Raw genomic sequence first — 26,129 nt, forward strand, 5'->3', positions numbered from 1 at the left:
TCATTTTAGAGTAAGTTTATTTAAACTATTTTACATGAAATGTGAAATTTTACACATGAATGCAACATACAAAACCCTGTAACTCATCCAGGAGTAATCATAAGTAATCACTTATGTTGAGTGACTATAATATTAAATATCTGGGGATGATAAGTCTGAGGTTTATAATAGGAATATTGTAACACAACTTATTCTTGGAAATATTTACAATGCGAATGTAATATTATACAAAATGAATAGATGAAATAGTGAAATTTACATAACATTTAAAATCCCATCCCCCAAAATTGATATTTTGTTGCTGTTAAATGATATTACTACACAGCTGTAAATCTTGCAAATTTTGAATGTAAGAATAAACATTACTGCATAAAGCTGTGCAAAACCACTCAGGTTACACTTTATGTTTTTTCAAGATCCTTAACTGTACCATTTTTAATATTTATTTTTACAGTGGTAAGTAAAGGTTGGGTCTGATTATAAACTACATAAAAATGAGACATGCATCGCCTTAAAGTCTTCAAACTGTTTAGCTGAGGGTAAAAATATATACCCAAATCATGTGGACTCATTATTATGGAAGCTTATTTCTGACACTTCATCTCAATCGCCATACCAATAAAGAAAGCAATGTGCTTCCATAAATGGTGTATTTCCCTATGCACCAGGCCAAATGACAGAAGACGCCCACTGCGTCAGATTCTCAAAACTTCACTGGCCCACAAAGTGAATATTGTAGGTCATCTGATGGCCATTGTCCCAGGCATACAGCACCTTATCTTTGGGATTGTAGTCCACTTGGGTCACAAAAGCGTATTCATTAGTGAACGGCAAACGTGGAGTGGCCTCTGTGTTTGTGTGCGTATCGTAGGCGTACGAAATCTCACCCTCTTTCTGGTTGTAGACGTCAACAGTGTACAGCACGCCGCATACGATGAAGCAGTTTCCGTACGAGTTGCGCTTCAGCCCAGTCCTCCATGTCGTCTCCTTCTTCATGGACAGGTCGCTTGGGTCCAGCTTGCTGATGACGATGACTTCGTGTTGTGAATAGTCGTAATCCAGCGCTGGGTAGATGACCCAGAGGCCGCTCTCGTCTACAGCGAAATCGATGTCTGAATGTCCTCGCCATTTCCAGGGTGTGGTGTCCTCATAGACCGCATCATGAAGCTGAGTCCAAGCTGCCACGAAGCGCATGCGCAAGTCATATTTGATGATGTTTTTGGTGAAGGCTCTGTTGTAGTAGAAGGCACCGTTGTAGACCACATGACCTGTTCCTATCCAGTTGTAGGGAAGCTTGTAGAGGTTACTCCAGCGACCTATCATTGGTGAAGATATGCGAAAGATCTTAATTATGATTCAGTGTGTGACACTTTATGACACATTTATATTAGCTACACAGGCCATCATGGAGCAATGTTCTCAACTCCACAGTGGGGGAAATTTACCAAGAATGAAATGTGTTTGCCAATAATTTTTTTGGTTTGCTTTCTGCATTGTTTTAACACCTGGTTCACTAAAGAAATTATATAAATTAGTAATAAAATTTGCTCTGAATGCCATTTTCGCAGTGCAGTTCTCCATCTTACAGGTTAATTACAAATAATACAAACATGGAATTCTGAGAAAAAAATTCTGAATTGCTAGTTTGTATCCCACTATTCTGACTTTATATATCGGAACTATGACTTTATAACTCACAATTGTGAGTTTATATCACGCAGTTGCAAGAAAAAGTCAGAACTGCAAGATACAAGCGCAATTCTGAGATAAATTCTGACTTTATATCTCACAATTATGACTTTACAACTCACAATTTTAAGTTTATATCATGCAATTCTGAGAATAAAGTCAGAATTGCAAGATACATGCAATTCTGAAACAAAAAATTTATATCTCGCTATTCTGACTATATCTCACAATTCTGACTTTATATCTCACAATTATGACTTTACAACTCAATTTTAAGTTTATATCATGCAATTCTGTAAATAAAGTCAGAATTGTGAATTTATATCTCGCTATGCTGATTGTATCTCGCAATTCTGATTTTACAACTCACAATTTTGATTTTATATCATGCAATTCTGAGAATAAAGTGAGAATTGTGAGATAAAAACGATTCTGAGAAAAAAAAGTCAAAATTGTGAATTTATATCTCACTATTCTGACTGTATCTTGCAATTTTGACTTTATATCTCGCAATTATGACTTTACAAATCACAGCTGTGAGTTTATATCTCACAATTCTGACTATGTCTCGCAATTCTGACTTTACAACTCACAATTTTCAGTTTATATCATGCATTTCTGAGAATAAAGTCAGAATTGCAAGATACATGCAATTCTGAAAAAAAAGTGAATTTATATCTTGCTATTCTGACTATATTTCACAATTCTGACTTTATATCTCGCAATTATGACTTTATAACTCACAATTGTAAGTTTATATCACACGATTCTGAGAACAAAGTTCTGACTTCATTACTTGCAATTTTGAATTTATATTGAGAAAAAAGGTCAGAATTGCAAGATGTAAACTCACAATTGCGAGAAAAAAAACTCATAATTGTGAGATAAAAAGTCGCAACTGCCTTTTTATTTTAGTGGTGGAAATAGGCTTCCATAGTAATCTAATTTATAAAAAACAGAAAAAATTCATGGTACAGTGCAGGACTTCTGCCAGAAAAATGGCAGAACTGTTTTTTCTGTTTTTACCTTGTTTGAAATTCTCCAGGTTGCGGAACTCCACCAGATTATTGCCATAGTAGTAGTTTGTAACGTAGATCTTGTTGTCTTTGGCCACTGGGTCTTTCATCCAGGCTCCTTCATTCCGTCCATAGCTGTGTTGCTTCTCTGGCATCTCCACTGATGCCAATGTCCCCTCACAGTCTAGAGATTTACCTATTCAAAAACATAAATATAGATTTCCATGTATCTCCACACATGTACAGTACAGTACAGTATTTATTTATTTTTTTACCTGCTTTGTGCAAGTGTGTCTTTCCTCCACTGCCCATTGGTTTCTCTTGTGCTGGTGTGGACAGTGTTGAATTCGTGATAGGCACTTCATTGGTGGTTGCTAGTGTGGTGCTTGTTGTTGTCACAGCAGCAAGTGTAATGGTTGTGATTGGCGGTACGGTCGATGTTATTTCAGACTCTTCCAAAACTAACTCGGAGCCCCTTTTGTCCTCGGTTAGATGCCCAGTGTGGGTTTTGGCTTGGTTTTCTGAAAAGAGCATATAAGGAGAAAGCCAGAGAGGGTTTGAAAGGCAGATTACAACTCTTGGCCTAAGGTTTTACCCTGAGCATTTGAGATTCCTCACATCAAAAGAATTATTAATGAGATGTTGCACTCGAAGAAACTTCCTGCATTGTAACCCAGTCTCTGCCTGCGACGCTTGGATTTGACATTCCTACACTGAGCCCATTTCATCTCATGCCATGTATAACAGATCTCCGTAAGACAATGTCAGCGGAGAGACCCTAATCTGAGCCTCCTCTTCCTGCACTGTGGGAGCGTCTGGAACATTAAACATGTGGACATGAGCACAGGACACAAGTACATCAGATATTCATACACACTCCATCACATCTATCTGTCATTCAAGGACACAGGGCCAGTACTGTAATAGTTTTGGACAGCTCAGCAAACTTGTGATTATTTTCTCTTCTCTGCATGTCACAGTTTTATATTTGGTTCTGGAAAGCAATGGAAATGATTTCATCCCAGAGGAAAGTTCTTGCTGATACTGCTGATGAAATAAAGAAATACAGAGTGGAATTTCATTAAAATAAGTCAACTTTCTTACTGCCTCTCAAGAGATGCATTTATAACCGGAGAGGAACTTAAAGATACACTATACTGTAGATTTCAGGTCCAGATTGATGAGCAGGGAACCTCCTTTTCCTAACCATGGGCTATTCTGGTGTTCACAGTTAAGGGTTTTAATGAGAAATAAAATTGAAGCGGAAAGGGATTCTGGCGGAATTTTATAGAGGATATGTTGGAGATCTAGTCTCGCTCAAGAGACTCGTGAAATATAAACAATAAAATGCTTCTCTGGACTTTCTCTTGTGCGTCCTGTAAGGTTTTATGGCCATGAGGTGCACTGGAGCGTCTCAAAGCCTGGGGTCACAAAAAACTACAGGTGCACACAACCTGTCCTCAAAAACTTAACATAAATATCTATGATACAAATAAATAAAATAAGAATTTTAATTATTTTTTAGAGAAAATGTTGATGATTTCAAAAAATGGCTGCCATAGTTGCTAAAGTGTTTTGTGTGGTTGAAGGATTAGTTCACTTTCAGAACAAAAATTTACAGATAATGTACTCACCCCCTTGTCATCCAAGATGCATGTCTTTCTTTCTTAGAAATAGTTTTTTGAGGAAAACATTCCAGGATTTTTCTCCATATAATGGACTTCTATGGTGCCCGTGAGTTTGAACTTCCAAAATGCAGTTTAAATGCAGCTTCAAAGGGCTCTAAACAATCCCAGCCAAGGAAAAAGGGTCTTATCTAGCGAAACAATCAATAATTTTCATGAATGAATATTTATATACTTTTTAACCTCAAATGCTCATCTTGCCTAGCTCTGTGTGAACTCTGTGTAATCCGGTTAAAGACAGTTAGGGTATGTCTCATTTTCTCCTCCAACTTCAAAATCGTCCTACATAGCTTTTTTACCTCTTTTCGTAAAGGCCATTTGACCTTCTTTGCACATTCACTTTGTGAACTACTTCTGCAGCAATGTAGGACGATATTTAAGTTTGAGAAGAAAATGAAATGAGAGTTTTTCGACATACCCGAACTGTCTTAAACAGGAGTGCACACAGTACGCATGCACAACGCAGAGCTAAACAAGATGAGCATTTATGGTTAAAATGTGTACAAATATTAATTTATTTATGAAAATGCTCAATAAGACCCTTTCCTCAGCTGGGATCGTTTAGAGCCCTTTGAAGCTGAATTTAAACTGCATTCTGGAAGTTCAAACTCACGAGCACCACTGAAGTCCACTATATGGAGATAATGCCTGAAATGTTTTCCTCAAAAAACACAATTTCTTTACGACTAAACCAAGAAAGACATGAACATCTTGGATGACGAGGGAGTGAGTAAATTATCTGTAAATTTTTGTTTGTGTGGTGCTGCTGTTGCAGGAGCTGGTGTTTTGAATCAGAACCCAGATGCGCTGTGTTTTGTTTACAAGCAAAGGAAGAGGCACGCTGTACATAAAACAAGTCTTCGTAAACATGTCTGAAGATTTCAACAGAGACGATGACTTGCAATTTTTTGCCCAGTCTTACGCATTTGTTCTACGTTAGACAGTCTTGCATAGCCAGACCTTTAGGCCATGTCCACACTAATACGTTTTTGTTTGCAAACGCATCTTTTTCTCACCGTTTTGGCCCTGGGACTGCGTTTTTGGCTAAGGAAAACGGAGCCTTTTGAAATTTGAAAACGCCGTTTTTGCGTTGCAGTGTGGACTGTGAAAATGGAGGCTTTTGAAAACTATGACGCATGTTTGGTCATGTGACGCATATTGTACCAACAGATATCTATGTTTAAATGTTGGAAATGTTGCCACAATAACAGGCCAGTGTGTATTTTACTTTGAAAATCCAGCATTTAGTTGATCCTGATAAGCGCTCGTTGTCACAGTTGTAACACAGTGGCTTTCTTCTTTCATGAGGGGGTTTAGCGCCATAGCATTTTTGTTTACAGGCGGAACTTTAAAGAACGCAACACACGTCTCCTGGAAATCCTGTATAATTTAACCAATCCAATGATGATTCGAAACTCCTGAAGTGTTTCTAGCTTATGCATCAGACATTTAGCCAACGTTCCATGGGCGTGACATCTGAGGCTGAGACTAGCAAAAACACTAGAGCCTTTCCCGAGATGCTCAGGCCCTAGCCCAGACATTGTCCGACAGCTTATCAGAATTCTCTGGCCGAGTCCGATCCCAAGTCCGTCTTTTTCCCCGTTCTCACAAAACAGCTTATACTACTGTTTCAGCTATTAAAATAGTTCAGTTTTATATGTTGGCAAAGTGATTATATTTCGTTTTGTGTTTTTATTAGCCTAAGTTAATTTAGAAAAACATTTAAAGCATTTTTTTGTTCGTTAAATATACGGTTTTTAAAGTAACGACCGCGGACAGCAAAGGACTGATCATAGTCTGTTTGATCAATCATGCCTTCTCAAATCATCACGACTTGCCTAAAATAAGCAGTTCAAGCATAAAACAATGTTAGTTTAAATGTTAAACCTAAATAAATGTGTGCTGTCAGGTGCATATTCAATCGTTTGTGCAAACAGTGGAAGCTAAAGCCACTTTGCAAGACATGGAGGCACCAGTGCGACCACTTGCATTTTTCAGTGGAAACAATTAAAAATATTCTGTCATTTTTGCTCGTAAAGGTAAGAGTAATACATCATTCAAAACTGTAAAGGGTGAGTTTGCTTTTATTTGTGTGCACTCACAATATCAACAGCATGCTGCAAACAGTGCTTTTATAAAATAAAGAACACAGACATGATGTGCTTTTTGTCATCTCAGCAGGAGCGCTTCACAAAAATGAACCGAAACTCAGCGAATACATACCTCACATGATAAATATATCTATAGAAAGCTTTCAATTATTGCTTAACGAAATAAAACAAATCAAAAACAAAAACGCTTTCATTATGCAATCTGTAAAGATGCTTTTCTCTCTAAAGGCGCGTCCAAAGGGAGACTGCGAGCCAGGATCGCCAACTTTATCCCTGCGACACTGACTCAGAAAACACTAGTTTATTAATAAATAATTCACAAATTTCCTTACTATTTTCCCCCAACACAATATTTTTGCCGGTTACGTACGCTTGAACGTGGAACTGTTCCAGCTGCGCTGATGGCACGCTCCTGCTGCTGCTGACAGAGACACTGGCATTTTCGACCCTTGAAAACTGAGACTTTTCAAAACGCTGCAGACCCCTCCGGGTTTGCGATTCAGTGTAAACGGACCAAAACGCAGACTTTTGAAAATGATGGCATGGTTGCCCACATTCATTCTGTGAATCCTTGATGACCTTGTAAACAATAACATCATGCTCATTGTTGTACCCGTAGATATGTACAGGTAGATGCCCCATTTGATATCTTTTCCTATTTTTACCCAAAATAGAGTGTTGTGACCATCACTGAGTACACACGTAATGTAATGACTGTTCAATTCACTGGAATGTGATTTTTCTTTTTTTTTTTACTTTTTTACTGGAAACTCCTAACATTAAGACGAATTCCTTGTGTGTGAAACACACTTGGCAATAAAGCTCTTTCTGATTCGGAAACCGGAGGGTGCCCTTGCACAGAAACTCCACATTATGTTTTATAGCAGAAGTAATTGTACTGACAACGCATCAGGAATCTCTAATCCAGTTATCGCTGTAGCTGAATAAAACGCAGATAGAGAAATATTAACTGCGGAAACTGAAGACAATAAACTTACGATGGCTACAATATATGTGGTTTGTCTGTGTTCTTCAAGCAATCTTGGTATTTTTATAAAAATAAAGTACATTAATAATCCAATGCTAATCGACATAGCCTTTGTAATACTATAAAATAGTATGATTTTAGCCTCATTCTGTAATATGAAACCATGTCTGATATCAAAAGATTATTTCAAACACTCGACTATGTTATAAAGTTAATTTGGAGAAAAAGCATGTCAGTGTTGGACAACAGGTTTGTAAACAATCTTATACACATGAAAAAAGCATCGCACACGTGCTACTACCCTGGTGAAAAAAACAGCATATGCTGGTAGGCATGTTTTGATGCTGGGATGCTGGTTAGGTATGTTTTGATGCTGGTTTAAGCTGGTTTATGCTGGTCCTTTGCTGGTTTTTGCTGGTCATTTGCTGGTTTATGCTGGTCATGTTGCTGGTCAAGGACCAGCATAAACCAGCAAAGGACCAGCATAAACCAGCAAAGGACCATCTTAAACCAGCACCAAAACATACCTAACCAGCATCCCAGTTTTCACCAGGGTAGTACATTATGTAAACGGTTATTCGACCGATTTTGTTGCACTGTATAGTTTTAATCAAACCAGTTCTAGATTGGAGCTCCTCATTTAGCTATATACTAGTTACACGTCTGCCTTCAGCATGTTACTACGTACTGTCGCACACAGAAATATGGCAACTAGACTTTATTGTTATTATCGAAGACCTTATCATGGGGAAAAAATTTATCGATATATCGCAAATGATAAGATATCGCCCATCACTATCCGCCATCTAAATAATAGGGCATCTACCTATACATATCTATGGTTGTACCTGCATGAATGGTCATGTGGCATCCATTTTCGGTTGTGTAGTGTGGACAGAGATTGATAAATGAAAACTATGTGTGTTCTAAAATCAGCTCAAAATATCAAACATGTTTGATATCCTCCAACTGGATGAAATCAAAGTTTAAAGCTAAAACAATTAAGTCTGTGATCATCATACACAATTTTCTATGAAATCTGCCAACTGGACTTTTGATTTTCATCAACTAGCATCAACTTCTGCATGCAGACTATAAATCGGAACAAAAATATGGGTGAAGTCATCTTAATGTGTTCTGAGTAGTTGCCTCAATCTGTGATGTTTTAAAAATATAGAAGTGTTGAACCCATTTTATCACCCCCAGTAAAGCCAATTGCTTTTGGCTCTTTGAGGTGGTTTTCAGAAAACATTAATTGAACACAGATGTGATGTGCACGGTCTCCATACCTCTCTCTCCTCTCCCTGCTGAATGTGACTCAGAGTCGTCTGTCTTGGACGCTTTGTAGTATGTGATCCCCCGGATGACTCCTCCCTGGTGCACTAAGGTCTTGGTTTTGCTGGTGGGGTCTGGCTTAGCAGGTTTTGATGCTTTGGCAGGAGTCTCTTTCTTGGGCTTGACCTGTTTCTCTTTAGGCTGTTTGGCTGGAGGTTTGACAGCTGGGGGTTTCTTGTTGGGTGATTTTATGACCTCCTTTGACTTTTTATTCTCTGTGCCCTGGAATCATACGGTTTTGAATTACAAGGCTGATCTTGTGCATTTGTGTGTGTGTCATTGTGTTGGAGAATATGGGTTACCTGCGCTTTACTGTCAGACGCGGCGTCTTTCTGCAACAGCTGGAGTCCCAGGCTGGAGATCTCTTTCTTGATGCTTACCATGATGTCAGAGTAGTTCTCGTAACGCTTTAGCTGATTGGACAGATTTACTACGCTGTCCCTCACAAACTCATTCTCCCTGGTAAGGTTTGTCTTTATGGTCTATGAAGAGATCATCAGAGTAGTGTCATACTTTAATCAGTTCCTTGAAGCATAATTGATGTTTCACATTCAAATCTGATCAGTTAGATGGTTACCTCTTCTAATGTGTTCATCTGAGCCACAACCTTGTTCATGTAGGCATGGACCTTCATCAGATCCAAACTGTACAATGTTCCTTCCAGCAGATCCACCATGGAATGAAGCTAGACACAAACACAGAATAATAAAGAATAGTAATTGATGCCTAATTGCACCTGAATTTAGCTTTGGATAAAAGGATTGGACTGTTCTTTTCGCCATCAGTGTGCAAAGTGTGAACACTATATTTTTTGATACTCTTTCTTTTGCTATCATATGTGTGTTTCAGGTTAAGCTCAGTGACAGTATCTACTGCTTGCTGCTGAGTTTGGAAAACAAAACAAAAAAATGTCAGTGTTTTTTTTTTTTTTTTTTTGTTGGTTTTTACCAGTTGAGGGCAAAATGGTTTTCTGTTGTAATTAACTGCATCTGTGGTATGCTTTCTGTTGAGATAAAATCATTTTGACTTCCAGTAGAAAGGTTATCTTATGCAAAATAAGGGCTGAACATCTTAAAGGGAACACCAGGGTATTAAGACTTGTATGGCTTAATATAACGTAAGTGATGTATCTTAGTGAAATATGTAGTAGAAAACCCTTGAAAGAATTAAGATATTTAAAAAATCCACGTAGTTTTCACATATTTTGGACTATGTGGGCAGCATTATTTTAATGATGCGAAATGGTTGCACTCGGTAAGCTACTGCTGCTACCTGTTCCTATGTTTACGGCAACACAACTCGGAAACTAAAATACTGATACTATGACCGTAGCTACTAAAAGAGCTTACAGTTGACAATGGATGTAAGCATAGACTTAAACCAAATGCTGTACCATCAATTTTTCCCCACAAAGAGTCTAAACACCCCCAGATATTGAGTAAAATCCATGCAGAGAAATTCCTTCAGTGGCTGTGGAATCATGACGAATGTCAGCATGTTTACATCCTGCCAGGATGGCATCTAGCATTTCTTGTCTCTGCCATTTGTTAGCTCTTTCAGTAGCTGTGGTCTACTAAAAGCCTTAAAGGCATCAAGGCTAAAGTGGAGAGAACAAAGATGCAAGTTTTTAGGAAGTTTTATTCGTCCACAGGCATCTTCCCATTCATTTCTCCTCTTCTTATCACTAGGAAAGCAGTGAAGACTTATGTCGCTTCTCTTTGTGCCCTTCGACTGAAAATTCAACCAAAAGCCGCACAATGTGGCATCATATCAGTATTTTATTTTCCGAGTTGTGTTGCAGTAAAAATAGCAACAGGTAAGTAGCAAGTAGCTCACCGAGTGCAACCATTTCATGTCATTGAAATAATGGTGCCCCCATAGTCCAAAATTTTTTTTAAATAACATATCTTTCATGGGTTTTCTACTACATATTTTAGTAAGTAACATAATTTAACCATACAAGTTTTAATACCTGGGATTCCCTTTAAAAGAAATTTAAATTACAGTCTACATTTTAAAAATGCCAAATTAAGACATGAGCATGTTTAAAAAGCCTAATTCAGGCCATATTAACATCTTAACACATCAAAGTATGACCTGAACATCGTAATAACATCATTATAAAATGCCAATTAAAGCAATTTTTTTAAAAAAAAAAATAGCAAATTCAGGTCTGAAATATCTTGTAAAATGTAAACATAAAGACATCCTAACAAATGTTAATGTAAAGCCTGAACATCTTATACAGTAAATGCGCTGCAACAGCTTGAGGCTATGTATGTCAAACTGAATGTTCAAAATCCATTTGTACTGTTGTCGGAAGTAGCATAAGTGAATGGAGTACGTCAGATATACAACAGGGGCATCATTTTACTTTCCAGGTTTTTGTCATGCCGCATTGCACTTAGTGTAGATGCTACCTCTGTTGAAAAATCCAGCATAAGCTGGTTAGGTATGCTTTGAAGCATGGCTGCTGGTTTGAGCTGGTTTAAGCTGGTCCTTAGCTGGCCATGTCCTGGTCCTAAGCAACTAGCTCCTGCTCAGGACCAGCTTAGAAACAGCACATGACCAGTTTAAATCAGCTCATGACCAGCTAAGGACCAGCTTAAACCAGATCAAACCAGCAGCCATGCTTCAAAACATACCTAACCAGCATATGCTGGATTTTTAAACAGGGACCACTGGTTATAATGAGTTCTATTTGATTCTGTCATCTTGCTCACTTCCAGTGTAGACACAGTGTTGAAAACATGCAAAATTAAGACTAGAACATCTTAAATGACAATAAAAAGTCCCAGTTTTAAACAATTGTCAGTAAAGTTAAACTTCATAAAATGTTGATGGCCAATCACAAGAATTCTAACTAAATATATGAGCTGCTTTATTTTGAATTTATTTAAATAATTGAGCCATTTTTGTAATGGTGTTACTAAAATGTGTCTAAATACAGTTTAAAAAATTACTTTTTGGTCTACTAACTACAACGAGTTATGAACTTTACAGATTTGTTAAAGTGCTACTATCCAAAACCCCCAATTTAGTGCTTTTAAAAAAAAATATCATGATCTCAGTTTATATTCTGCTGGTGTCAGTTAACTGGAACATTCTTTTCTCTTAAGTTCCTGACCAGAGGAACATGCCAGTTTTTACCTTGAGTAGTTCAGGAGCTTGTTTCCTGAGTTTTTCCGTTCTCCATTCATTCTCACATGGGTTGAGCGAGGAGGGAGGAGCCGTGCAGGAACATTTACAGTCAGAGCCTGAGCTCACCGTCTCCACAGTGTAAAAATCATCCACCCGTAAGCTTCCGTCGCGGAGCCTGCTGCAAGCTTCAATGCTCAACGGCCGCATCACACACTTACAGCGGCAGTCTGAACCTTCTGATACCATCCTGACCGGCTCCGGCTCACCAAAAATCTGACAGAGACAGAGAAAGTCAATATAGAAGAAAAATCTAAAACGCATTTTCGAAAAACTTTTGTGGCATAGACATGATATGCACTACCATTCAAAAGTTGGGGGTCGGTAAGTTTTTAAATGTTTTTGAAATAAGTCTCTTATGCTCACCAATGCTGCACTGATTTAATAGAAATTAAAACAGTTAAAACAGTATTATTGTGAATAGGGGTGTTGCAATATACCGGTATTGAAGATAATCATGATATTTATCGTGTTAATTAGGGGTGTCCCAATATAAAATGACAATAACATAATCCAGCGCCAGCACCATCATGGAGCAATAAACTCATATGTGATTTGTTTCATTCCAACACATTCTCACTCCCAACTCATCATATATTGATGCTTGGTCAGAAACCCTTGGCATCACTTTATGACAGAATACCCCTTTAGCATAATTTTTTGATGTGCAGGGTCCTCCATCGCTTTAAATAAGAAACCTTTGGTGTCGAAAGGAATTGGGAATTTTATCATCATGATTAAGTTCCATATAAATTTGCCATTATTGCATATGCAACTTGTTTGTAATGCTTCTATACTGCTTTTATGGTCAGTATTCACTGGGAAAACATTTTTAAAATATACCTAATATACCTAAAATATACACCTTTAAAATATACCATTATAAAATGAAAACGTGCGCTTTGATTTTGAATGGCGAAGATGTGCCCACACACAGACATTCACAGGTTCATTTTAAGTGGTATTAGCAAAACAACAAAGCTACTGCTGTTCACGGAACTGTAATTACCTATTATACAATGTGATATAGCATGGTACGTTGGTCCATTGGATCGGCGTGCTTTTTACTAAAACCGAACCACTCCAGAGTTCCTTTTCAATCGAGCCGAGACCACCTCGTTCAGGCAATCTTGGACCGATTGTTTTGGCACGGATCTGAGCATGATTGCCGTGTTCACATATGCCCAAACAAACCGAGCTAAGGGGGGAAACGCACCAGGTTCTGAAACAAAGTGCCAGGTGTGAAAGTACCCTAAAAACAAATCAGCTTTGAGAGCAAGGGGGCCCCCTGGTGTTTCAGGGGCCCTAAGCAGCTTGCATATTTTGAGGATAGGGAGGACCGGTTCTGCCAAGGGGTCCAAGGGGTGAGCTGAGAGCATGAGTGTGTCTGAGCATCTGTGGCATGCTTTCTATTGAGAAAAAAAAATCATTTTGACTTCCAGGAGAATGGCTATCTTGTGCTCTGCAACTTTTGATAAACACTGTACAAATTCAGGCCTGAATGTCTTAAAAATGCCAAATTAAGGCTTGGACATCCTAGGTTCCTTCACAAGTTCCTTCAGTTTCAATAGAGTTCAGTGGAACTTGCGACCACAGTTAACACTATAGATAACGATGCTTTTGGGAAACACAATTCTTAACATGAAGATCAAACTAAATCCTTCAAGTGCCAGGAGAATGACATGTGGAGCAACTGGGGAAAAAACATAGGTTTAACCCTTTCATGTCCCTCTTAAATCATCAGTTTAAAGCCTTTCTGCACTTCAGTATATGAAAAAACAAAAAGCTGCTAATTTACCTTGAAGAGCATAACAGATTTGCCTGTCGGCCTGAGCCCTGATGCTCTGGAAGTGATCATCCGTTACACTGTGGCCCATGAGGAACCCACTGCAGTTAAACTTTACCAGGCCCTATAACATTTGTCCACATTTTGACCTCCCAACCATACCTTCACACACCCATACTTTTACATAACTTTTAAATCTTATCTCTACTTCAAAGTTACACAAAACACATCTAGTATCTGCATTTTATGAATCAAGACCACTACCTTTAGAGAAGACAGAAAAAGACTCTTTTTTTCCCCTCTCTCACGCACGCATCTGTTGTCAGTTAGCGCTAGCTTTTACCATGGCACTGGCTTTGAAGATAGCCTGGGGCTTGAGATTCCCATAAATTCAGCCCAGCGATAGGTCCTGAGTGGATTTGCACCTTCTCCCATAAACAACTTGTTTTTAAACCACATCCTGCAGCACCTCACAGTTTGACTGAATAGCTCTCATTTCTCAATAACAGCCTCGCATGACATCCAGTGGGTTACATGTGAATATCATTTACAGAGTATGTACTTGCGCCATAAAGCAATAATTGGATTGATATGAGGCTTCATAAAAGCCAGGTGCTGTTGCATATAGAGGTTGTCCATATATGGTGCCGTGCTCTCGAAGACGTCGGCCACATGTACTTCAAAAAGCTGCTTTCGTAATACCTGACTCTGACAGCACTAATAAATCCTGCTTCATGAACAGTAGCAGTAAAAGTGAAAAGACTATGTGGAGCCACAGGGGCAGAAACCACAGAATGGACAAATGCGCAATGACGGCATACAATTGAGGAAGAAGTAGTAAATGATGCACAGATGTTCTGGGTTTTTTTTTTTCTCTCAGACTGCCAAAACAACTTGCTGCTGTTTAGTATGAACTGAAGACAGGAGCGTAGGAATGATGGAAGAGTTACTAAACCTTATTTGCTTGGCTTATGAATATGAATAAGTTGGAATAACGCACTACTGTACCTATCGACAGAAGCTCAGCTTTGTCTTAAAGAGACAGTTCACCCAAAAATGAATAATTCTGTCATCATTCATTCACTATCGTTCTCAACCTTTGAAGTGGAAGTTAAAAGAAGATTTTCTATATGTGACCCTGGACCACAAAACCAGTCATAAGGGTCAATTTTTCAAAATTGAGATTTATACATCATCTGAAAGCTGAATAAATAAGCTTTCCATTGATGTATGGTTTGTTAGGATAGGACAATATTTGGTCGATGTATTTTTGGCTATTGCTACAAATATACGCCAGCAACTTAAGACTGGTTTTGTGGTCCTGGGTCACATATGTGTTTTTGTCTAGACATTGAACTCAGTGGAGTCCAGATTGGTTTGGAATGACATGAGGGTAAGTAAACAATATCAAAATTGTCATTTTTGGGTGAACTGTCCCTTTAAGACCACTAAAATCTTAAGGGTGGCTTCAGTGCATCAGTTTTATTTTTCTTTCTGTTTGGCATTCAAAGGACAGTTCACTCAAAAATTAAATCAATTAATGACAGAACTTTCATTTTTTGGTGAACTATCCCTTTATTACACAAAGACAGTATGACCCTGCATAGATATTGAAACACTATGTTACCCACTGTATTTGATTGACATTGGCCTCCGCCTCTATCTAACAGTGGCCCGTTCGCTCTCTGACTGTTTGCCCGAAGAGCTCAGGCCCTGTCATCTGTCTATGCTGAGATTTAGAGGTCTCTATAAATGCCCAGCCGCGGCGCATGTGGAACTGCTTACAGGCAGTGAAATATTTCAGCATTTCAGAAATTCTTTATTATAAGATCCGCTCCGTCTTTGAGACATCCTTTTGTCTGATCTCGCAACTGCCACGTAGTCGGGTACAGCGGGGCTAAAGGCTTCCCAGGGTAAAAAGGACCTTTTGGGTTTTTTCCACTCTCAAAACACTAAACAGCAAATAAAGACACCACAGTGCCTTCCTAAACACCTGTTTGTTGTTATGTGCTGCAACACTGTCCTGAACCATGAGGTCAACATATGCAAAGGTTGCTAATGAGGTCATTTGAATTTCATTTTTGCTGTTAAATCTTAGTTGATAAGAATTCCTGAAATTATAACATATTTCAAAACAGATTTTTGGTAACACTTTACTTAAAAGTCTTTACTGTATTGTATAATGCATTATAAAAGTAGCTTTAATGCATTAATTATGCCTTGTAATGCACCTTATAATGCATTGTACAATCTCATGAATAATTGTAATCACAGTTAATACATTATAACAAATTTTAAATTCGGTTATACTTATTTACGACAAGATGTAATGTATTACAACGCACATTATGATTCATTATAATGCATTATACCCTTTATTAACCCTATATAATGCATTATAAATAAAGACTTTAAGTAAAGTGTTACCAAATTTTAGTTTAAGATAATAAATATGATAAAATATGAATTTTATTAGTAATTGTCAAATAAATTAAAAAATATATGGGATAAAAAGTTCTTGTTAAAGGCCTCCCACTGTGGCTAAAAATGGCATAAAAAAAGAAGTTAAAATAGTGCCAAAATGTTAACACGCCACCAAAAAAAACTGAAAGGAGGAATAATACAGAATACCCAATAAAATTAAAGTAAAAAAAAGGTGTAAGAGTAAGTAAAAAGGTGGTAAACCATTTGCTGACATTATTTTGTGTATAATTAAATAATAAATAAAATACAATACTATTAAAAATAAATGCTATACTCAATTCAATACGCAAAATCAATCAATATTCAATGAAAAAATGAAAAAAAAAAAAATATATATATATATATATCTATATATATATATATATATATATGTCACTATATATATATATATATATATATATGTCACTATCAGAAAAATAAAATCATTAATATATAACATGTAATTAATATTCTGTTTTTTAAAGCCAAGTATGAATCTCATCAAGTTTTTCAAGTTTTATTTGCTATTCTTTTTAACAGTTACCTTCTAATTATTTTCTAATTTTTCAGATCATCAGTCATCAAAGCTCTGTGAATATTGGTCACAGACAGAGAAATTTACTTTTCACCAAGCTGATTACTCACTAAAAACTCCCACAGATCATGTTTTCATGCCATTTTAAGTCTTATTTTGATATAACAAAGTGTTTATATCTAAGCATGTACTCTAAGTGAGTTGTTTACTTACTTTTTTAAATTAATCTTCCCATTAACGCCATTATATTGTTCATTCAGACTGATTCGCGAACACGGAATGCACACAAACACAAGAGGCGGGATTTATCGCATGTACCAATCACAGCCGAACGTAACCAGTCATATCCAATCATATCGTGATGTAGGCATTGGCTCCTCTCACGTCACTTTATCACACATTAATTCTCAATTATTCATTCTCAACCCCCCAACAAACTCATAGCATGCTTTAGGGTGTCTGTTAAAACTCACTGTGCTCAAGGGAGGTGAGAGAGACGCGGACTCCCGCTGTAACTTTACCTACTAGTGTCGCTGTTGGATAATGTTTTTTTGCAATATTAGCTGTAAGTAGATTATAAGCTGAAACCATCTGCCAAATAAATAAATGTAGTTCTCAATGCCAATACTAGACTCAATAAAGTTCAAATGCAAAGGCAAAACCAGTTAATTAACTGGACTGATGGATCAAGGGCTTAAAGTCCAAGTCCTGCTGGAGACTTTAATCATGTAGTTCCATGACAACCACACAATAATGCACACGGGGTGCCACACAAAAACTGAGCCACTGTCAGCTTGAAGTGGAAGGATTTAATAAAGCTTTGCTGTTCCTTTGTGTAATCTCAGACTGATAGGGGACATTAAAAAGATTTAGTCTGACAGTAATTTGCCCAACTTCTCCAAAACACATTTCATCCTGTGCTGAAATTAACCCAGAATGGCTTTCATTGTTCAAGCAAGTTAATTAGGTGAAAAGTCCTGTAACACTTTCAAACATATTCATACACACACACACTCAGTGTCTAGGACAAAGTGGCCTTTGACAATAAGAGCCCTTGTTAACCATAATGAAAGAGTGTGTTATGGTCATTTTGGTGTGTGTGCATCAGGCATCAAGGCATAGGGCCTACTCAGTTTTTTTGTATGCTCTCTATATGCTAAGTAATAGCTTCCCAAATGCTTTTGTATCTATATCTGCACCAGCTTTTTGTCATATAGATTGAGGTCTAATCAACTAAATAAACGGCATTCCAACAGCTGTAGGTCATGCAAACAAACACATTTGTTATCTAAGCCTGCTGCATGGACATTTGGTCTAACTGTAGCAGTGTACCTCACAACTGACTAAACAGGGAATGAGCTGCTGTCCTAAGATAAGATAGTTGTTTTTCCAAAAATACTTGGCAGGAGCAGTTGTCAACATTGGCCGCTTTCCTGAAAAGCCTCTTAACCCAATAACCTCATGCCTGGTGAAGCAGTTCAGGTTATGAGTCAGATCTCTCTTTCAATGAGGTGTTCTCAATGCCCGGCTCATCTTCTTCCTTTAATCTAAGGCTTTGAAACAACACTAAAGCAAGTTTATGGCTGGAATTCAAGATGATCCCACACTAAAAGAAACATGTGAAACTGTCTAGAGCATTCTGAAATTACAAAGATACATCTCTTTGATGTGCACCATCATGGTTCATATCAAGTGTGCTTTGGTAATTCCACTAGACATTACACAAAAAAATCTATCTATCTACACTCTTAAAAATAAAGGTTCCAAAAGGGTGTTTTTGCAGTGATGCCATAGAAGAACCATTTTTGGTTCCCCAAAGAACCTTTCAGTGAACAGTTCCTTAAAGAACCATTTTGAAGAACATTTTAAAAATCTAAAGAACCTTTTTCCACTATAAAGAACCTTTTCTGCATTTAAAAGGTTCCATGGATGTTCAAGGTTCTTTATGGAACCATCGATGCCAATAAAGAACCTTTATTTTTAAGAGTGTATCTATCTATCTATCTATCTATCTATCAGCCTTGAAAAGATTTTTTCATTCAGACTGAGACAAAATAATGGATCTAGATCTGAAGACTCAGCTAGACTCTCCATCACTCTATTCCAGCAGGACACACACAGACAGACAGACGCATGTCATTAGGACAGACGTGTCAATTAGGCCCAAACTAGCTTAGTGAGCACTTGTGGATTTTGGGGACACACAGCTACATTCCTAAGTCTGTTTATGTGTCACAGCTCTCTCTGAAGCTCTAACTCTTCATGCTGTCAGTCTCAGCCCAGCCAAGAGATGTGAGACGTCCTGGCTGAGGAAGTCATACAGATGGTTTACGCTCAAGAGAATCAGACTCTGAATCTCAAATACTGTGATTTCATTAAAGGAGAGGTTCACTTCCAGAACAAAAATTTACAGATAATTTACTCACCCCCTTGTCATCCAAGATGTCTGTGTCTTTCTTTCTTTAGTTGTACAGAAATTATGTTTCTTGAGGAAAACATTCCAGACTTTTTCTCCATATAATGGACTTCTATGGTGCCCACCAGTTTGAACGTCCAAAACGCTGTTACAGTGCAGCTTCAAAGGGCTCTAAACAATCCCAGCCAAGAAAGAAGGGTGTTATCTAGCAAAACAATCAGATATTTTTCAATACAGTTAGGGTATATTGAAAAGCTCAATCTCATTTTCTCCTCCAACTTCAAAATTGTCCTATATCGCTGCAGAAGTTCCAACCCAGTGTTTACAAAGTGAACATGCAAAGAAGATCAAATGCACTTTACGAAAAAAGGTAAAACAGTGATGTAGGATGATTTTAAAGTTGGAGGAGAAAATGAGATGGGAGTTTTTCTGTCATGAATCAGAATACACAGAGTTCACATGCACAGAGAATAGACAAGACGAGTGTTTGAGGTTAAAAAAGTATATAAACTGTAAATTTTAGTTTAGAGCCATTTGAAGATGCACTGAAACTGTTTTGGAAGTTTAAACTCGCAGGCACCATAGAAGTCCACTATATGGAGAAGAATTCTGGAATGTTTTCATCAAGAAACATAATTTCTTTTTACGACTGAAGAAAGAAAGACACAAACATCTTGGATGACAAGAGGGTGAGTAAATTATCTGTAATTTTTTGTTCTGGAAGTGAACTGAAAGGAGACTTTAAATACTAACTGATTATAACACAAGCTTTTCACCCTTTTTTCATTCTTTTAAGGTTTTAGAATATGTTTATGCATGTTTATATTCTCTTGTGAAAAGGAAGTACACTTTAGCATGCTTTCAATGAGAATATGTATTATGGAAATAATATACTTAAAGGATTAGATCACTTCCAGAATAAACATTTCCTGATAAGTTACTCACCCCGTGTCATCTAAGATGTTCATGTCTTTCTTTATTCAGTCAAAAAGTAATTAAGGTCTTTGAGAAAAATGTTCCAGCGTTTTTCTCCATATAGTGGACTTTAATGGGGATCAGTGGGTTGAAGGTCCAAATTGCAGTTTTAATGCAGCTTCAAAAGGCTCTACATCATCCCAGCTGAGGAATAAGGGTCTTATCTAGCGAAACAATCTGTCATTTTCTAAAAAATAAATAAATAAATAAATAAACTATATACTTTTAACCATAAATGCTCATCTTGCAATAGCTCCGCCTCACGCATTATGTAATCGCGCACATGTGACAGGTGGAAGTACAGACCCAGTATTTACAAAATTGCAAAGAAAGTCAAATGCCCTTTACGAAGAAAGGTAAAACAACGATGTCAGATGAATTTGAAGTTGGAGGAGAAAATGTGATTACGTAATGCGTGAGGTCGTGCTAGTGTACGATGAGCATTTGTGGTTGAAAAGTATATAAATTTTATTTCTTTTAGAAAATGACAGATCATTTCGCTAGTATAAATCCCTTATTTCTCAGTTTGGATCATGTAGAGCCCTTTGAATCTGAATTGAATCTGCAATTTGGACCTTCAACCCGTTGGCTCCCATTAAAGTCTGCTATATGAAGAAAAATCCTGGAATGTTTTCCTCAAAAACCTTTATTTCTTTTCGACTGAAGAAAGAAAAACATGAATTTCTTGAATGACATGGAAGTGAGTAAATTATCAGGAAATTTTTATACTGGAAGTGAACTAATACTTTAAGTGTGAACTTCATGTAATGTTTTCAGACACTTAACTGCATGTCAATAAAAAAGTATTTTAGCATATATGTACTTTAAGATTTTTGCTTTTATAAGACAAGAGCAACAATAATATAATAAAGACCAGCAATGCTCAATAATGAGTTACATTTATTACTAATCGTTCGGTATAACCAGTTCTTTTTCCAAGAAAAATAGCTGTTTCTCCACCCAGTTCAGTATGGTGTAAACATAAATACGGGCACCAGAATGGCTTTTATCCGCTTGTCACTGAAAGCTGATGAATTGGTTTCCAAAACGATTACGTGTTTGTGCATTAAAACATCACTATTATTTATTATCACCGATGTACACAGCAGGGCACATGTTTTCTTTTAATATGATTTGTATGACTTGTTTTGTTTATCATGCATCTGAATATGATGATAGCTAGATTTTACAGTGCATTGTGGGAATTTTTAATGGAGTGAATGTTTCAGCGAACTGGAACGATTTGAAAGTGGAACTGACCTAAAAATGTCTGACTCACCACATAGTGCACTGACTAACTAGGAAGCCGATTGAGACACACCCACAGTTCATAAATCTTAGTGGATGCTGTTTATAGGGATGTAATAATGCACCCCGAGCCAGGTCGATGCAAATATTTGACGATTCAAATCGTTGCGATGTTAAAAGAATCGTGATACAGTTAGGGGTGGGAATTTATGTGACTGTATCTCTGAGGGGAACTGACTGTCATAAAAAAAAGTTTAGATTGTATTTTGTTTTCATCTTGCCTCTGTATAATGCATATTAAAGGAGTGTTCATAAGCGCAGCTGCTTTGTTTACAATGGTAACCAAGGAAATGCTATATTGCACTGTTCCATAAGCGCCACCTGCAGGCAGAGAGTTGAATTTCATTCATCCCATCTGTTGATGTTGTTTTGTTTGTTTATGGTCACATTAATATAGGCTAGATTGTATAATGGCTTTGAACATGGCTTATTCAATCAGAATTTAGCATCAAAGCTATTTTTTCACCTTATTTTTCCCGCCATTTCTAGCTTCAGGTCTCATCTGCATCCAGCTATTTTGAGCTGTACAAAACAGCTCATTTTGCTGCCTGATATTGCAAATTGGTGTGTCTTACCATATTATTGTAATGTGTTATCTTAATTATGAACCCATTGTTTTGTGGTGCAAACTGTTTTACCGTTTACCGCGCGTTGTTATTCTTCTGGTTATTTCCCTAATAAACTGGAAGTCTCACCCATAGGCTTACTTCTACGTTGAAGAAAAAGGTGGATAGCTAAAAAAGATAGTTCAAAATGTCAAAAAACAACGATAATTTGTTGATTTAGCAGAGAGTGCAGAAAGCACTTGAAAATGAATACTGAGAAACCACATGTTTTACGCAAAACTGCTGCAAATAGCCCAAGTTCATGCTGCCAAATAAACATTAACCAAACCTCATCTGCTGTGGTAGGACACCATGGGTTATAATAGTGCTGGATGGACAGTAGCTGCCAACAGAAGGGCCACTAAAAGTCCAGATTTTACTCACCACACAACCAGTGTATTTCCTGAGCACAGTGAGGTCAGAGATCAGGTCTTATGTAAAAGGTCTATATAAAAGAAGACTGGCATTGTTGCCGCATTCTGAGGTTCACTGTCTGGTCTGGATAAAAATATGACAGCCCTTTAGCTATGATGGCCATCATTACCGTGACGGCTCGGTAAAAGATGTGACGCACTAAATGGGACACAGATGTACCCGGTTACTCCTAGTTTAAATCTTGTGGTAAAAGTGTTACGACACTTTCATAAACACAACTGATTCAGTCTTTGATTGGCATTATGTAAGGTAATGTCCCATGAAACTACAACCAATAGAGATTGATATTAACAAAACACAGTGGCTGACCTTTCCAGACCTCTGTTCTGTTTTAGCATCAACCCCATAATTCTTCATCCCTCCATCTTTCTCTCTCTGTTCTCCTTATGATCTTTCATGAGTAACTCTGGGACTGTTTATGCATCCCTCTGTATTAAATGTACCTGTCTGGAATCACTTCCAATACCTATCCTCATTTTTGGTATGTTTTGCCTATAATAGTATATGTTATATGTTGAAGTTTAAAGCTTAAAGGTTAAAGATTAAAGTTCTCTCCGTCTGCCTATCTATCTGTCTGTCTATTTGTCTGTTTGTCTATCTATCTCTGTCTGTCTATCTATCTATCTATCTATCTATCTATCTATCTATTGATCCGTCTGTCTCTGTCTATCTATCTGTCTGTCTCTCTATCTATCTATCTCTCTGTCTGTCTGTCTGTCTGTCTATATATCTATCTAAAATATAATAAGGTTTTAACTTTGAAAATATGTTTTACTTTTTTTTACTTAATTTTTACACCACACCATATATTATTACATGTAAAATGTTTTTGAAACCCTGTAGATAGCAGATAACTGCTTAAAAAACAAATAAATTTGTCACTTTGGTTTGTTATTTTTTTAAAACAGGTTTTTAGGTTTCACAAAATTTTCAGTTAATTATCTCTCATTAGTAACAGGTTTTGTTATCACAGCCCTGCCTATGCTGTTTTAACCTCCTCACCTCTTCACACCTTTAACCAACAACAAAGATATTCTAAAAATTTCACAACATTACACAATTAGTTAGGGTTACTGAGTTGGTGACTATCATTTACAATGAGTCAAGACCCCTCTCTCTCTCTCTCTCACACACACACACCCTCACACCCAGCCATAAGAGGGTAGGGCATGTTTCTGTGGGACTGACGGGGCTGCTCTTAAGTGCTACAGCTGTGTAAGCAGACATATATTGTTTTTAACCCCAGCAGAACTCGACTCCAATTACCATACTAGGCATCGAGCCCAAAGCACACTCACACACCCTATCAGGGTCAGTTCTGAAACAAATGTCATGGTTTTCTGAGGAAATGACGGCTGTGGTGTCTGTCCAAAAACGTATTGAAGGACATCTGTCTTTGGTCGTATCAGCAACATTAGCTGCACTGTTAACACAGCTGAGGTTTGATTTGAGTCTAAAACAAGCTCAAACAGAAAGCAGTGTGTTCGGTATGGTGTTTTACAGTGCATTGTGTATGTAAACTATTAAAACATGCTGCTTAGCATTGTGGCCAGTTCTCACAGTGTTAGCCCAAAAAAGCTGGACTGGAATTACAGTAAGGTCAGGGGTCTAAAATGCCAATTAAATTATATTGCCATGCCATCTCAAGGATTAAAGGTTGGAATGTTCTGGCAGTGCCAGGAGTCATTTAGGCCAGGGCATATGTGCCAAAATATGTTGCCTGCAGCTCTGGGAGGGGAGATTGTGTGAGAAAATGGATTTGTTAAGTGTTGTTTGACTTATTCTGAGTGATCTATCTCTAAAACGGACTGTGAAAAACCCCATTCTCCCTATGGGATTTTTTGTCCAGTTGCACCACTCACATACTCTGATCTGGAACGCTTTGAACATGTACAAGTCAAGTGATGAAAATCCCATTGCTGTTAGACCAAATATCAGCACTTGTTTAAAAAATAAATAATTGAATTAAAAAAAAAAACAAAAAACTTATTGACCTAAAATTTTTAAAACGGAAGTGTATAATGATTTAATAAGTTTCATGTTCCCGGATATTAAGACAGATCAACATTACATTACATATACATTTGACCTCATGGAATTTCACGTTCCATTAACGCTGATTGCAGAATACGTCATTTCGCAATCCCCAGATGAACTTTATTTCAAAATCTCACGAATTCTGCAAATACAGGCACTCCCGTTCATTGCAAAATTACAAAATCAAGAAAATGCCGTCTGCTGTTAATAATTTGGCTGGAGATTTGAAGTCCAGGCTTGAGCTCTTCCAAAAACACCATGCTCAACAACGAATGGCATGCCAATGCTGAACACAAATGAATCTAGTAATCAGAAGATAAATGCACTTGTCAAGTAATGGAAACGAGACTGAACCAAACCAAATGAAATCATACGCTGGTAATCCAGTTTAGCTATTGCAAAACCGTAGCATTCCAAACTGTGCGTAAAATGTAAGTGTGTTGTTTAAAATAAAACTCATCTTACCTTGCTCATCGCCCTTGCGTCTCCGGCCAAAAGAAGCACAAATGTTAAAATACTTGCGTAGATCCACATTTTTCATTAACTAACCCAAGTCTCCTTTTTGCACAGCTTGCACCTGATGATATGATTTGGCGTCTCTGAAAGCACCTGTATCCTCAGCCTGGAATTATGAGTCTAGATCCACTAGAATATAGGTTTACGGCTCCATGATTACAGGTCGGTGCCATGCAGAGTTGTGTATGTTGTGACGCGCAACTCGAGCTTTGCACCGCTCAGATCTGTGATGAACACGAGCGCGCACACACCCACCATCAACATCTCCGACACTCTGTCTGTGCCAGTGCGAGGCGGGGAACCGCTGGCTGCACTTCTGTGTTATGACAGTTATGTTTTATGCGGATGTGTAACTTTACAACAACATTTAAAAGTGACCCATCACTGTAGTTATATTTCTATAATAATAATTAAAAAAATTAGATACATACTATTAAAACTATTGTTTATTTTTTAATTAATGTTATTCTTTTTTTTAAATGATATTCGTATCGGGATCATTGAAGTTAGAAAAATCAGTGTACATAGGCTAAAGTCTATATTTTCAGTGACACATGATCTGCAACCTAAAGCAAGCTTTCAGGTTACGTTTTCGCTGTTGTATAGCGCCCTCTTCAGTTAATAATGCTTATACTTATGGAAGAAAATTAATGGGACTGTACACCCAAAAAAGAAAATTCTGTCACTCGCCCTCAAGTTGTTCCATGCCTGCATGAGTTTCTTTCTTTTTTGGGGGACAAAAGAAGATATTCAGTAACCAAAAAGTTTACTATAATCACTGACATCCACTGTTTTTTTTTTTTTTTTTTTTTTTCTGTACTATGGAAGTCAGTGCCTACCCTCAACTGTTTGGTCACCAACAATCTTTTAATTTGTGTGCAGCAGAAGAAACTCAGACAGGTTTGGAACAACTTGAAGGTGATGACAAAAAAGCATGCTATAATTGCAATAATTTAAATAATGCATTATATTAACAGTGCTTAATTCTAAGCATTGTATTTTTAGGGCCTGTGTATTTCGGGGGCTGAAAT

General features: G+C 37.4%; 1 protein-coding gene across 1 annotated transcript; it reads right to left on the minus strand.

The window, feature by feature from the left end:
• olfml2a (olfactomedin-like 2A) lies at positions 1 to 25,362 on the minus strand. The gene is made up of 8 exons (XM_051118128.1): positions 25,048 to 25,362; positions 11,975 to 12,238; positions 9,402 to 9,509; positions 9,127 to 9,306; positions 8,779 to 9,046; positions 2,981 to 3,226; positions 2,716 to 2,901; positions 1 to 1,316 (listed from the first exon to the last, which is right to left on the minus strand). The coding sequence occupies exons 1-8, from the start codon at positions 25,114 to 25,116 to the stop codon at positions 712 to 714; spliced, it is 1,926 nt and encodes a 641-aa protein (XP_050974085.1). The 5' UTR covers positions 25,117 to 25,362; the 3' UTR covers positions 1 to 711.
• Positions 25,363 to 26,129: the final 767 nt, after the last annotated feature.

Source organism: Labeo rohita, chromosome 8 (assembly GCF_022985175.1).
Source record: "Labeo rohita strain BAU-BD-2019 chromosome 8, IGBB_LRoh.1.0, whole genome shotgun sequence".
NCBI classification, from domain to species: domain Eukaryota; kingdom Metazoa; phylum Chordata; class Actinopteri; order Cypriniformes; family Cyprinidae; genus Labeo; species Labeo rohita.

Bases quoted from the DNA above. Each gene is read 5' to 3' on its own strand.
- olfml2a (XM_051118128.1), bottom strand. From the start codon at position 25,116: ATGTGGATCTACGCAAGTATTTTAACATTTGTGCTTCTTTTGGCCGGA. The intron at 12,239-25,047 runs GTAAGATGAGTT...TGTCTCTGTCAG, and splicing joins ACGCAAGGGCGATGAGCAAG to ATTTTTGGTGAGCCGGAGCC. The intron at 9,307-9,401 runs GTAACCATCTAA...ATCTCTTCATAG, and splicing joins AGATGAACACATTAGAAGAG to ACCATAAAGACAAACCTTAC.